The 14,351-nt window shown below is 37.6% G+C and overlaps 2 protein-coding genes across 5 annotated transcripts; both read right to left on the reverse strand.

The window, feature by feature from the left end:
* Positions 1 to 102: 102 nt before the first annotated feature.
* LOC101171023 lies at positions 103 to 5,485 on the reverse strand. 3 transcript variants are annotated; one of them, XM_011483549.2, is made up of 6 exons: positions 5,333 to 5,485; positions 3,376 to 3,679; positions 2,984 to 3,285; positions 2,797 to 2,892; positions 2,261 to 2,299; positions 103 to 1,056 (listed from the first exon to the last, which is right to left on the reverse strand). In XM_011483549.2, the coding sequence occupies exons 1-5, from the start codon at positions 5,455 to 5,457 to the stop codon at positions 2,269 to 2,271; spliced, it is 858 nt and encodes a 285-aa protein (XP_011481851.2). In that variant the 5' UTR covers positions 5,458 to 5,485; the 3' UTR covers positions 103 to 1,056; positions 2,261 to 2,268. The 3 variants fall into 3 exon arrangements, with proteins under 3 accessions (XP_011481851.2, XP_004076507.3, XP_011481852.1); XM_004076459.3 differs by lacking the exon at positions 2,261 to 2,299; XM_011483550.3 differs by lacking the exon at positions 2,261 to 2,299 and having other exon boundaries at positions 3,376 to 3,674; positions 5,333 to 5,425.
* Positions 5,486 to 5,773: 288 nt separating this feature from the next.
* On the reverse strand, positions 5,774 to 12,288 carry tmigd1 (transmembrane and immunoglobulin domain containing 1). 2 transcript variants are annotated; one of them, XM_023962713.1, is made up of 6 exons: positions 12,183 to 12,288; positions 11,651 to 11,732; positions 11,278 to 11,562; positions 10,095 to 10,382; positions 9,914 to 10,017; positions 5,774 to 9,765 (listed from the first exon to the last, which is right to left on the reverse strand). In XM_023962713.1, exons 1-6 carry the CDS (start codon positions 12,189 to 12,191, stop codon positions 9,751 to 9,753), a joined length of 783 nt encoding a protein of 260 aa, XP_023818481.1. In that variant the 5' UTR covers positions 12,192 to 12,288; the 3' UTR covers positions 5,774 to 9,750. The 2 variants fall into 2 exon arrangements, with proteins under 2 accessions (XP_023818481.1, XP_011481848.1); XM_011483546.3 differs by having other exon boundaries at positions 11,278 to 11,565.
* Positions 12,289 to 14,351: the final 2,063 nt, after the last annotated feature.

Genomic DNA, 14,351 nt, shown 5'->3' on the forward strand with positions numbered 1-14,351 from the left:
TTGCAATTATATTGAGAAAAAAAAATACTCCAGCATTCTCCAGTGTTATTCTTGCATGAAAAGAAAGAGTATGTGTACCTTTATTAAAAACATAAAGCAAAATTCATTGAATTCTATGTGATTTATTCAGTTAGTACTGCAATCAATTCAAATGTTAGAACGTTTGACGAAAGAACAAAAGCATTTATATATACATAAATGTTTCTCAGGGGTGTACAACCTTTGTTTTGTAGAAATTTGAAGATCAGTTTTTCCATTTTTGCAGCGATTACAAATGAATAAAAAATGTGGGTCATTAGGCATCAAACTGACTTAAAGTTTTTAATCTGATAAATCATGATTTTTCTCACAGTTTAAAGGGAAAAAAAATCATCAACCTTATCTGCAACAATAAAAAAAAGTTGAACAAGGAAAACAAAAATCCCACTCTTAAAGAATATAAAAGTAATAATTTGGTTTTATTGAATGCACATTTGAAAAAATGTCAGTAGCATTATTGTTTATATAAAGTAAAAGACACAGCTTTTGTTAGTAAATCTAGTGTTGGAAGTGCAGATACTGGTTTGGTAATGGATAATGGGCAGCAGCTCATGTTAAAAAGTAAGATAACAATATTAGTAACAAAAGAATACAAAAATATTCCATTTTAGTAACAGCTAGACAAACACACTATCAAATATAACAATCCCTTAGGTAGCTAGAGAAGATATTTATCCTGCTTTAGGTAATATCTGGTGAGTGTAAAAAACGAATCCAACAGTTTGGATGAAATAGAATATAAAATGCCACTAAACAGTCTCCCAGTAACATGATAAACCAACATGTAACACTAACAAGACAAACTTTAAAAGCTTGGCTAAGAAAGATCTCAGGTGAAACATACATGTGCTTCTATAGTTCAGTTGGATTTGCGAATCGTGTTTACGGCTGTTTGAGCCCAGCTACCCGCGGCGTCCGAGAGGTTTGAGGCTCGGCGTGAGACGTTCGAGCGGCTGAGTTTCCCGCTGGGGTCCAACTTCCTCATCAGCTCCTCCGGAGCGTTTCTTCAGAGCAGGCCTGCAAAGGCAACAGCGGTTGGAGCAAGAGCACAAACGGGTAACACAAAACTGTAAAGGCCCCGCACAACCCAGGATGAGCATAAACAGATATCCGAGGGTTGTTCATCAAGAAACACATAAAGGAAATGAAACTAACAGAATCAAAAACATCTTTTTTAGTTTATTTCTTTAAGAAGTAAATACAGTATTTTAGTTGAACTGTCTGGGATCTGATGAAAAATACCAAGATTTTAAAAATCAACTTGTATGAACATTAGAGAACAGAAAACATGCTCTACAAAATTGCCTGATAGAAAGTCGAGTCTCTGTTGTTGGTCAGGGATAGTCATGTGTTCAGTGGAACTAACCATTCCTTGAGTTAAGGAGGATATAAAGCATTTATTCAAAAGAAGAAAAAACAATGATTTTTGCTCTGTGCAGAATGTAAGGTCCCATAGATCCTGGAATATAATCCTCTCTAAATACTCTATAAGCATCTTTTGCAAATGGCTTTTTCTTGTTGTTCTATTGTAATACCGGTAATCCCTTCACAAACAAGATTTAGGAGAATTATTGGAATAAAAAAAGAAAAGCTCCCTTGTCTGCACAAATGAGTAACTTGCCCATAAAGGTCCACTACGATCCGTTTTTGATGTCAAAAATGTTTCTGATGGTCTTTCAATCATGATTATGCAGTTTTTAGTCAAAATAAAAAACCCTGTGTCGTTTTCTATGGCACAGTTTCCGTGGAGGGGCAGAAGTTCATAAAAAAATTGCCTCCGAGTTGTGGGTGGAGCAAACCCCGCCCTCTTTCCCCAGCGTATTTTCTATGTCACAAATGCATTCCTTATTCAGGCAGTGCTCTTTTTGCCTGCTCCTAACTTACAATGTTTTTGAATAAAGAAATACTAATAAATGCAATTTTGAGCTTAATTTTCTTCATATACATGTCCTCTGTTTTCAGAAAAATACCACAAAACAGGTTAAAACCAGAACGTTCACTGGAATGGGTCTATAAGAGCATCACTCATCAACACAGAGGGTAGAGCAGCATTTCTGAATTGTAACATCAAACAACACTGACAATAGAAAAAACAATGCAGGTTATCAAACAAAGGAAACTCTTTAGTTTTGTGTTGAAAGCAGACTGGAAGTGGATGCAAGTTAACTGCCATGCACAGTCATGCAGTAAAATGAGTAAAACGCATCTCTCCATGTTTTACCTTCCACACTAGTCCACAATTAGGGGACACTTCAACTGCCTGTAGAGAAACAAACGTGTTTTACTTCTAATGAGATGTTTCACAGGATGGAGGACAGCAGCAAAGCTGCAAGACTGAACAGACAAGACACAAGGTCACCGTTCACATTTATGTTTATTTTTTTTAACTCTACATCTGATTCTCTATGGACTGGATGAGCATTTCTAATGTCAACACAGGAAATAATGGAAAAGGAAGAAGAAAAAAAAACAATTTCCTCTCACATCTGTATTTGCGTCCGCCTGCCCTCCTCCTTTTGTGAAAAGACACGTTTACAACTTAAGGCGGGGGAAAATAAATGGAAGCTCAGGAGTGGAACCAGAGTTTTGCAAAAACATGACCAGCTGGTTTCCAGTAATAAATACGCTCTTCACTTTTATTTATACATTTTTGGAGAAGATATGAATTTATTCCACCACACATGTACAAACACCACACAAACTAACAAAAAAAAAAAAAAAGAGAGAAAAACTTTACAGAAAACCAAAGTACGTTACCCGTCTCGTTTTCCCATAATGTCATCAAAGGCTTTAGACAGACGCTGGAGTCTGCTGAGTCCATTAGAAACGGATTCCAAATCTTGGTCAAACTTTCTGTTTAATCAGAAGAAAACAGAGCTGACATCAGGACCAACACATAAAGGGGAAACACCAACATATGAACACAGGCAGTGACTGAACTCACAGTCTCTGGCTCTGTGTGTTGGGGGAAGCATAAGGACTTCGTAAAGCAGCCATTCGAACCAGTTGCCTCCTGCCTCCTCCTGTTTTAACCCCACGAATGGATCCCTCAGGGGTCTTTTGGCCTTTAGAGGTTGGGGTCCGCCTGGGAGTAGCTGCAGATCTAGGCGTTCGCCTGACTGTTGTGGCTCGCCCAGGAGTACGGCTTGGAGTGCAATAATTTGAGGAACAAGCATTATCTCCTTCCTGACCCGGTGTTGCAACCAAACACTCCTCACGGGAAAATTCTCTTTTTTTCTGCAACCTCTGAGTAAGAGAAGACAGCGGAATGGACGATGTTGAAAGAAACACAAATGGTATTGTCCCAGAACAATTCTTACATGTTTTTTTCTTTACCTGGTACATTCCCGTAAAGGAGTTTCGGGCACTGCGAGTAAATTTGCTGACTGGATTGGGTTTAGGCTGATTCTTCAGGGATTCCCAAGTGGGATTTTCCGGTAGAGAGCCGGTCTGGACCGAGCGGAGTGGGAGGCGCTTGCGCAAAGACATCCGCAGCGAGTTCAGGGAAGATGATGAGCGAAGTTTGCGGAAACGGTCAGGAGCTTCTGGAGAGTTTTCTGCATCATCTGATTCATCTAGGACTGTGTGTGCTCGCCAGACTCCAACCACAGCTCTGCCAACACCATCCATCACTGCTGCGCTGAGAGATGCGTAAAACATAAGGGGAAACAAAGCCTTGAGGATGAAAATTGGGTTTTTGGTAGGCCTGCACAATACACCGCAAATTTATCGCTATCGCAATATCTAGCTGTGCAATCTGCATATCGCAAAAGACAATGAAAATAGCAATGAATGGTTCCCCTACATGTGCTAAAACAATCTTATGGCAACTTGAAGCATTAAACGAATCAAATAAATCCCTTTATGCATTTGACCAATCGGATGGACCCCGTCACGTTGTTGACCAATCAGATGGAGCCCTATTATGTTAGATGTTCGCCTCCTATGTTGACGAGGGTCATTTGGAGTATAATCTTTAAACTGTTGCAATGAAATGGGAATAACATTTTTGGTTGTTTTGCTCTTTGTTTATATACCGCAAATTATATCGTTATCGCAATATTAAGTTTTCCTCATGTCGTGCAGCCCTAGTTTTTGGTGTTTTGGAGATGTTAATATAGCATTTCTCTGATGATGGAGGACATACATGAAGGAAAATAAGCTCAAAATTACATTTCTGAGTATTGCTTTATTGTGAATCAGGAGCAGACAAAAAAATGCAGTTGGATAGCTGGAATTTGGCTTAAAACTGTACAGCTGGATAGCTCCATATTGCTCACCATTTTTTGTAGCAAACGTAATGTAAAGTTGGGGTTGTGAGGGGCTGTAACTTGCAGAGAGCATGTAAACAGATAACTCTCAGTTAAGGGTGACAGGAAGATGGGATGGGGATACTCACTCCGCACCAACAGTCCCACCCAAAACTCAGGGCAATTTTTTAAATGGACTACTGCTGCTCTGCAGAAACTATGTCCTAAAAACGACACAGGCTTTTTATTTATTTTTCAAAGTCTGGTTAAACATGGCCAAGACCACTGAGGACACCTAAAATAGATCAAATGATGGGAGCGGGACTTCAACCATGTGAAAGAGAGCTCATAATTTTATACTTTAAAACTGAATAACATATCAAAGGACACTAAATTAAAAGTCCATCATATTCTGAGCACTTACAATACATAAAATAAGACACAATCAACGGCAGATTTTCAAGGGGCTCACACACTCTAAGACAGTTAGTCGTTAAGTCTCATTTGCTGGTTTGTCAGCAAATGAGAATTAAAGCACTAAAAATCCATCAAAATAAAATAAACATGCACGTGCATGATTAAAAAAGAAATAACTAGCTGTATTAAAACGTAACGCTGAGGGTCAAACCGTCAAAAAGCTCACCAACACCGGTATACCCCCCCCCCCCCCCACACACACACACACACACACTTGGGTGAAAAGAACAAAGTTGTCAATCAAACTGCCCCACCCCGCTTTGTTTTATTCCCGGGGCTCTCACTACTCAATCGACAGATGAAACAAACATCGAAGTCATGTTAGCATGTTATGAATCGTCATATATAAAACACCACATTTGAATAGCAAGAGCTGAACCACACAATTTTTCGGTTGTTCTTCTACGACTAAACTATAACTTTGTAGTTTGTAACGTCACTCAAATTAAATAAGGTCGTGTTTGTAAAAGTGCCGCTAAGTACGCGACACTGGTAGCTCAGTCTTACAAAATAAAAATCAGAAAAGACAATCCAACGTCCAGCTAAATGCTGAAGCGGTAACTTACCTAAAAACCACGCGTTCAATTGGCTTGTTGTCGCTGCTAGCAGAACTTTCCTGTTTGAATTTGGCGGCGGCGGTCACTCCCTCTGTGGAATGCACGCACGCTGACGTCATCACGTCCTTACTCATAGCTCGTGGTGAAATACGTCAAATTCAAAAGAACTCGTCCTATTGTCCTTTTTCGCAAAAATATAGTGGAAAATATAATGCTACTACTACTATTACTACTACAACAACTACTACTACTATTACTACTACTACTACTACTACTACTACTACTACTACTACTACTAATAACAATAATAATAATAATAATAATAATAATAATAATAATAATAATAATAATAATAATAACGTTATTTTATTATGTATTATCATGCTTTTATTTATTTGTTGATAGTAAATTCAGGTTTAATGCAATCTGGGGAATAATAGGAAGAGAGAATATCAGAAAAATGGATTTTTATTGTTTTTAATGGAGTAAGTTTAAGAAATGTACAGTATTTCACAAATATGATACACACAGGCAGTACATGGCTAACTTAAATTTATTTCAAATACTTGAACTTGTCAATGAACTATAGAGCAGTAGAGTTATCATTAGACTGATGGATATTTGCCATAAAGACAGATAAAACACAGAAAATTGCTACAACTATCAATCAAGGGCATTTACACTAAAAGCATGGCAAAATAGTATTCCATCTTCCATTCATCCATTGTCAGTATCTGCTTTATCACAAAGCAAATGTCATATGGTAAACATGTACAGTGAGCATACAAAGTTAATATTATAATGTAAAGTGAGGCTTAGTTGGTGTTCTCTATAAAAAAGAACAAAACAAAACAATAAAAACTCATGATCCAAAAATCATAAAAAGGGTAAATATCATCTTCTTACATTTTGTTCTAAATGTGCCATTAGGCTACTATGCAAGGTACTGATGGTGACCTTGTCCACAGTGAACAGTACCTTCTGTGATAAGCTCCAGTGAAAACCACAACCCTATCAAAAAAACAAAAACATAAGTCACTGACTGTGCTATAAAAACCTGGATGTGCATTTTAGTAAAGTGGCCAGCAGATGTCACTGCAAACCTATTTGTGAAACCCCAGCATTAGATTGGTGGGATCCCAGACAATCAAGTCAATGTTTTTCAACTTCAGTCCAATCATTTCCTAATATGAACATAGCTGTCTTTTCATATTGGATCTTATATGGCTGTATTAAAAACACCCAGCATGTGATTACAATATGTCTACAAGACTACAAACATATGTGTGCGATTCAAAAACCATTAAAATGACAGAGAAGGAAAATAACAAAAACTCAAGACAAATTGCAATCTTTTAATAAAATTATGACATTAATGATTTCTCTGATTGGTCAACCTTGGCCACAAGCTATGGTGTATTGGTGGATGATAAGGTTTGGGGTCTCCCTTCTTTGTTTCAATGAATATATGTTTCCTCCAAGCCAGTTAATTAATTAATGTTAGTGAGTGGATGTTGTCTCTACGTTGCGTGGCAATTGACTGGGGGACTGTCCATTGCATGGCTCAGTTAACTGCGTGTAGGACTGGTGCATGGGAAACAAGGGTTTGTGGGGGCGGGATGAGTATAATGCAGAGTGTGACCTTGGGCAAGACCTTTCACACTAATGCCTAACTACGTGAGGCCCAAAGAGGCCCAAGTCTGGGTCTCCCTGTGCTGGTTCCGACCCGTAGATAGAATACAGGGTTGTGTCACGAAAGGGCATTCGGTGTAAAACTTTCTAGCAAACCAATAGTTTGAGTTAGTGGAGGCTGAAATACTGTGGCGACCCCTGAAGGGATATGACGAAAGGTGAACAAGATTTCATTTAAAAATATTGCTATTGTTTTTTTTTTTTTTGCAAAGCACTCTGAATTAACTTTTGAAAGAATTGTGCCAAATAAATAAACTGTCCTTGCCTTGCCTGTAATGCCTTTTGATGTAAATTGCATTTTAGTCAGACAACTCATGCAGTAAAGAAAATGTATTTCCATATTTCCTTTAATTTGGCATAAGGCTCCGTTCAGATACATAAAACAAAGATCTCTATAGAAAACTTTGAGTATTAAACTACCCCCAACGGAGCTCACAGGTAGAAGCCGGGGAGGAGGGTGGGGTGATGAACGCAGAGCTCGTGGAAATGGAAGAAGAGGGATGGAACCGCACACCTGGAACTTAAGTAGGATGCTAAACAGGTTAGTCAATTAGACTGAACCGCCCGCTGGGAGGAGTAACCAGGTAAACGCACTGCTCGAGTTGCCCGCCTGAAATACTCCCAGGGTTGTTCATTTATGGAAAATCAATGCAGACTTGTCCTTTTGGGCTTCTAGAATTTGAAATCCATAAACATCCATTTTTTTATGTCTAACTTGATTAGTTAATCTTGAAAAAATAAAAAGTGTATCCTCCCGTAACAAAACCCCTCCTTGGGAATCAAATGTCTCAGTTAAGTAAGTATCTTAGGTCTTATACTTAACCATTTTATGTGAACTTGTTAGGACATTTTCCTTTTATTGGAAAGAACATAAAAATCAAGACCTTGACCCTCACAACCTCACGGTCTGTGCCTTTTCAGTGCATAAAAAGTAAATGTATAACATCATTTTAACAAGCCTTAACCATATTGTTGAGTCAGGAGTTAAAGTTCACAACAGATGTTCAAACCATGGATCAAAATAGAGATTTTAATTGTGAACATTCACACATTTATTGTATTGATCTTACTGTCGATCTGCATAGATGTTTCTTTTTATTTTGAATTACACACTTAGTGTATTTCCTTTGACAGGTCACAGTTTCAAATCTTCATTTTGCCAAAATTGTTAGATTACATTGGAATGGAATCAATGCATTTTTCTAAATTCGTGAAACACTCCCAAAAATGTAGGGTTGACATTTAACAGCTGTGGGGTCAGGCAGTGATTTCAAAATTGAAATTGCAATTCCAAACATTTATTTACAACACCAGAATGTTAAAAAATACAGCTGTCTATGTGAATTTAAAATGATAATTTACTAAAAAGGAAAATTCCTCACCAACATGTCATTGTGACTTTTGTTTTTTCTAAATGTGTTTACACCAAAAGAAATGTCTTAAAATGTACATTTATACCAACAAAGGTCAACTGAGTTTTGCAGAAATTTGTCACATTGTCTATATGAATCAAAAAAATAAAAATAAAAACATAGAAGGAAAGGCTTGACATTGCTATGTAAAACCTTAAAAAGTTATAACATTCTGTCATAATAAAGAGTTCAGTGAACCTGTTGTTTAAAGGTCAAACCAAGGTAATGAAATAATCTAAAAACCCAGTCAAATTAATTTTTTTTTTGAGTGCTTGTAATGTAATGTCATAGTAATGGTACCACTATGACCCTTCTACTCCGGACCTGGTTCCCCTGCTTCCACATTTTAAACACTCTTATGAATTTGGGTTTTATACTGGATAGTAATTTTAAGCTTTTTTCATCTGAGGCACTTATCTGCGGTAAAACCACGTTTGACTTTGCAGGTCTTTGAGCCATCAACGCTTTTATTACATCTCGGTTGGATTAATGTAATTCACTTTTAATTGGGGTTAGCCAGTACTCTCTTTCACGTTGGCAGCTAGTTCAAAATGCTGCTGCTTGTATTCTGGTTGGAGCACTAAAGAGAGGCCATATTACACCAATCCAGGCTTTCCTTCATAGGCTGCCTGTCTATTTTAGGGTTCAGTTCAAGATTCTTTTGTTTGTTTTTAAATATTTGAATGGTCTTGCCCCGCCTTACGTCTCTGAGCTTCTCTCTACCTACACTTCTCCTCAGTACCTCAGGTCGCCAGACCAGCTTCTCCTGGAGGTACAGGGGTCTAAGTGGTAGTGTAGAGGGGATCGAAGCTCTGGAACGCTCTGCCTTTTAACATTTTTTATGCGTCCTCTCTGTCCATTTTTAAAACTAAGCTTAAAACCAATTTTTACAGCCAAGCTTTTAACCTTTCATAAGACTCTGCTCTGTTTACTGCTTTGGTAACTATTTTTAATTTATTTGATTGTTTTCTTGTTTTTGGGCTCATATTTTATCTATAAGTTTCTTGGTGTTTTATTGCACAGCACTTTGTTGCCCTTTTGGCTGTGTTAAAGCGCTTTTTAAAAAAAAGTTGATTTAATTGTATTTGTACACATTCTATGACACTTATAGCTCCTGTCATTTTGCTTATCTGTTATTTTCACCAATACCTCAGTGGTGCAGCTTCACCAGCTCAAAAGTGCAAGATCATTTTTTTTAAATAAGTCAAATATAGAAAAGAAATTAAATAAGAAAGCTCCCGAAACAAATAATTACAGGCTTCTATAAAGCATTGAGAGGTGAGGTCATCGTGGTCTGTCTCTTGGGATGGAGGGGGAAACCTCTTATTTCTTGCAGCACTGGTAATTGTGAAAAAAATAAATGTTAGATGAGGCAGATGAAGCCCATCGAGACGACTGTTGTTGTGAATTTGGGCTATACAAATAAAATTGAATTGAATTGATTTAAACAATATCTTTTTGTATGTGAGTCAATTTTATGTGTTACCGTTGCTATTTTCCTCCACCGTGAGACTACAGCAAGAATGGAAGTAACCAACACGACCACCAGCCCAGCTATCAAGGGCACCAACGGAAACTTCATGGTTCTTTCTGCAGAGGAGGACGGTTGTGAAGGAAAGGATCATTATGTGTAAAATAAAAAGAGCTTGTGGATCCTGTGCACTTACCTGTCACTTTGACATTAAAGATCTTAGAGCTGTTTGGAAACATGGGGGAAACGGCTGTGCACTGATAGATCCCATCATGCAAACTCTGATCCACGTTGTTGATCTGCAGCCTGCTAATCTGACCATCATTGGTTACAGTGAAACCACCTCCTATTAGATCCACTGTGCTCCCATTTAGTGTCCACAACACAGCTGTGACCAATGGATTGGCCTTCATGACGCACTCTAGCACCAGATCTTCCTCTTCTTCTATCGTAATGTTCTCTGATCCAGAGAGTTGTGGAGGATCTGTGGAGGATTAGAGAATGTATTAATCCACCCCAAACATTCTCATTAATCTGTTACTTATCTAAAATTCATATTAAAAAAAGGAACTAATCTTCGCGAGTGAAGTAGGTATGACTAACAAAAAAAAAAAAAAATCAGATAACAGTTTTGCGCGATTTATTGTTGTAGTAGAGTGCATACTAAACAAAACCAAACCAGGAAACAAGAGCTTATTAAATATTTCATACACGTCTTTAGGTTTCCCCCACAAACATTATCATTTGTCATGAAGCTGTGACTCCTCTAGAATTCAAAAAAACTTTCTTAATCCCCATCAGTAAAATAGAAATGACAAACAGAAAAATTATTTAAAAAATAGAAATCAGTTTTGCGTGATTTATTGTTGCAGTAGTTGAGTGCATACCAAATAAAACCAAACCAGAAAACAAGAGCTCATTGAGTATTTTATGCACGTCTTTAGGTCCCCCATCTGTCTAACAAACAAAGACAGCTCTTGAATGGATTCCCTCCTTAAAGGCTACTTTCCTCTGATTGGCTAAATCCCCTGACAGCCTGCTGAGGGTCAGCACCCATTTGAACTGTTCTGCCTGTACTTTGAGGGTGCGATGTGCCTAAACTTGTGATCTTTTGGAGAATTTTGTGGCTGTTAGTGCAATATGCACTAAGCAAAACTAGATGTAAAAAGTATTAACAACAATCTGAAGCTCACATTTTAAAAATAAATGACAGAAAGCAGTAAAAACAAACACAACTAAAGCTCATGAGCATTACTGGAGCTTTCAAAAAGACTGCAATGATTTGACGTGAGCTAAGCTCAAAATCTTTTCAACTTCAACGCATTAATTTTAAAATATCAATAATCGAAACCTATATAAAGTTTGGTAAATTGACTCACATGAGACTTTCAGGGTGACAGAGGCCGAAGCTGTTGAGTTTTTTCTCAAAGAACAGGTGAAAGTGGCTTCATCATCTTCAGGGATAACTGGCGTGATGCACACAGCGCTGGGGGTGTTCTTGTTTGTGTCCGTTAGGCTCACCGCTGCACCATTCCTCTGCCAATTCAGCTCCTCTTCCTGCAGATTGGTGTCAGTAATCTCACAAATCAGTGACACTGTATCGTCAGGTTTTGCCTGAATGAAACCTTCAGCACTGGCTCCTGGAGTGGACTTGATCCTTACAGCTTCTGGAAAAAGGGAAGGAGGTTGAGTTCTCAAAAACATACTTGAAAACAAACAAAAAACCTTAAAAAAAAGGGAACAGACTCTTACCACATGTTTGTGATGCAAGGAGAAGCAGAAAATGTAGAGGGGCTCCAAATAAATTCTTCATTTTTGCCCTTCTTGAATAAATCTTCATAAAAAGAAAGAATCACAAAATAGAAAACCTAAATATATATATAAAAAAATGTTGATTTTGGAAATAAAATTAAGCACTTTATTGTAGTTGCCAGCGCAATTAAATAGAATTATAAAAAATTTCCAGTTACATTTTTTTCTGAACAAATTTAATAAAGTGCGCACATATTTAAACATAACCTTCATGGATTGACTACTTTCTGATAAGGAAACGAGGTCAATAAATAGAAAATTACTTTCCTTTCTCCAAAATAGAAAAAAAAATAGTGTTATGTGAAATTTGATTTCTTTGCCAAAGAAAGTTCATCATTATGTGGCTCAATCAAATCGAAGCAAAAGAACTGACTGAAATCATGATGAGAATAGCAACTGTTGTCTTTGGAAACAATGCAACTCAATTTTGCTCCTCAGTAATTTGTTGGCGTGTCACAAAGGAGACACTCACCTGCAGCATCAGTCCCTTCGTTTCTCTGTTTTCCCGTCCTCTGTGCTCACTGTGTGTGAACAAGAGGATCTGAAGGGTTGCTTGAATTGAATCAGTATCTCTTATATTCCTCTAAGGACACTTTCAGAACCTCCCTCCTTTTAATTAGGCTTCTCATAATCTCAACAATTTTTTTCCTGCCAACGCCCTTTCGGTCCTTCCACCCTGAATCTTTTATTTCCTTTTTTGAAACAGTTATTTTTTTATTATCCTCATCCTAAAGTTTGCAAACACAAGAAACCTTTTATTGGCAATAAACATAATAGTGGTTTTAAAACTCATTGGGTGGGGATGTGAGGATACATGTTTGGCACACGTCTGGAATTTCTCCCGTACAAATTGAAACCATTTTAAAACAGGCTCATAAAACAATCTAGTCATGCTTTCAACATGAATCTATACAGGTATAGAGGAGGGTGTCCTTTTTTACTCTAACAATTTTTGCCTGAGTTGAATATGAGAGAGCACACTGTAAATGTGTAGCCATGCCAACATACCTGTTCTGCCATTATTTTAGGAGTGGTCTGCAGCAAACCTAAATCACTTGAGCACAGCAAGACAACACTTGCCTATTGCTGAAGAACAGAAACAACCACAGTCACAGTGCTGATTCGCTAATCATTAATATTCTTATGTTGCTTTGTGGACTAGTAATTTTCTTTCTTTTTTCAGAAAAATTACTGTTTTTTGAAAGAAAAAAAAACTTTACAAAAAAAAACAGTGTCTGCATGCATTCTTATTGAAACTATAATGAAGCTTTTTGAAGGTACCAGAAACTGCTCTGAATATGGAGGATTTTTCTCTCTGGTCCTACAGAGTGAAGGTTTTGAACATGGGCTATGTGAAAGTTAGAAATCAACTTGCAACAGCAATTCCTTAGATTGAGTTTGTTTTTTGTATGAAGATGTTAGATTTCAAAAGAATGACTCAAAAAACATCTGTGCACATTCCTGTATGTGTGTTGTCTTGAATATGTTAATTAATTCTGCCCCTTTCTGGAATCTTTATGCCATTTAGGCCAAATAGGGGCAGAATGAACCTTTCTGATCTAACTCAGTCCAGATCAGTCTGTTTCAGTCAGACTGTATTAGAACTAAAACATAACAGCTGTAAATGGTAAACGGCGTGTACTTACATAGCACTTTACTACCGTCCTTGAAGGCCAAAAGCACTTTATTGTCACTGTCCCACTCACCCATGCACACACATTCACACACTTGGTGACTAACCTAATGAGCAATGTGGGGTCCAGGGTCTTGCCCAAACACACTTTGACTCACGGGCTGGCAAGGCAGGAACTGAAGCTGCGATCTTCCCATCAGGACTCGACTGCTCTACATCTGCACCCTGTCATGCATTTCCTTTCTCAGAGCATTCAAGTTTCCACAAAAATACCAAAAAGGAGTTTCTTTGATTTAGTGGTGACTTTAATCTGCCTAGTCGGTGTGATTTTGAGCAGTTCTCCATCAACACGTGTATATGATGGAGTTCTGACCTGACTAAGATGTACGCTGCCATCATCTGGTAGGATAAACTCTGGTGATCCATACTACCTAAAGGATAACGAGGGTTTAGACATTAAATGATGTTTGACACCTTTATTGCAACATCTTTAAAACTAAATGAAATGTTTGCAGCTAATCCGTAATTGTTTGGGTTAGGCTTAGTCATTGATCTGTTCCAGCTCTGATCCAGCTTAAACATTATTTTATTTGTGCACTTCTAAAAGTGTTCCCTCTTTTCTCCAGTAGGGTGAAGCATTGACCATTGAAGAAAATAGTTTCTCCTACAGTTAGAAATTAACCAGAGCGAAGAATGATACATTACAGATCATACACTGGGACTTACTGTGTTGCCAGGCACTTATGTAACAGCTGGAAGCATGCACAGCATATGTACTGTGGTGATATTCTTTATTGATATTAGAGCCTATATTCACTTTCAATACAACTTTTTAAACCTCTTTTTAAAAAAAACAACTTAATTTTAGGTTAATGTAGGGAAACCGTTGTTTTTATTGTAAGCATTTATTAGTAATTTTTCATTTTTTTCTCACACACAGTCCCTGTAGTTGGGACAATAAACCCTACCTCCTTCAGATGAGTTCCTTCTAACAGGAGGCACTACATA

Source organism: Oryzias latipes, chromosome 14 (genome assembly GCF_002234675.1).
Source record: "Oryzias latipes chromosome 14, ASM223467v1".
Lineage (NCBI taxonomy): Eukaryota > Metazoa > Chordata > Actinopteri > Beloniformes > Adrianichthyidae > Oryzias > Oryzias latipes.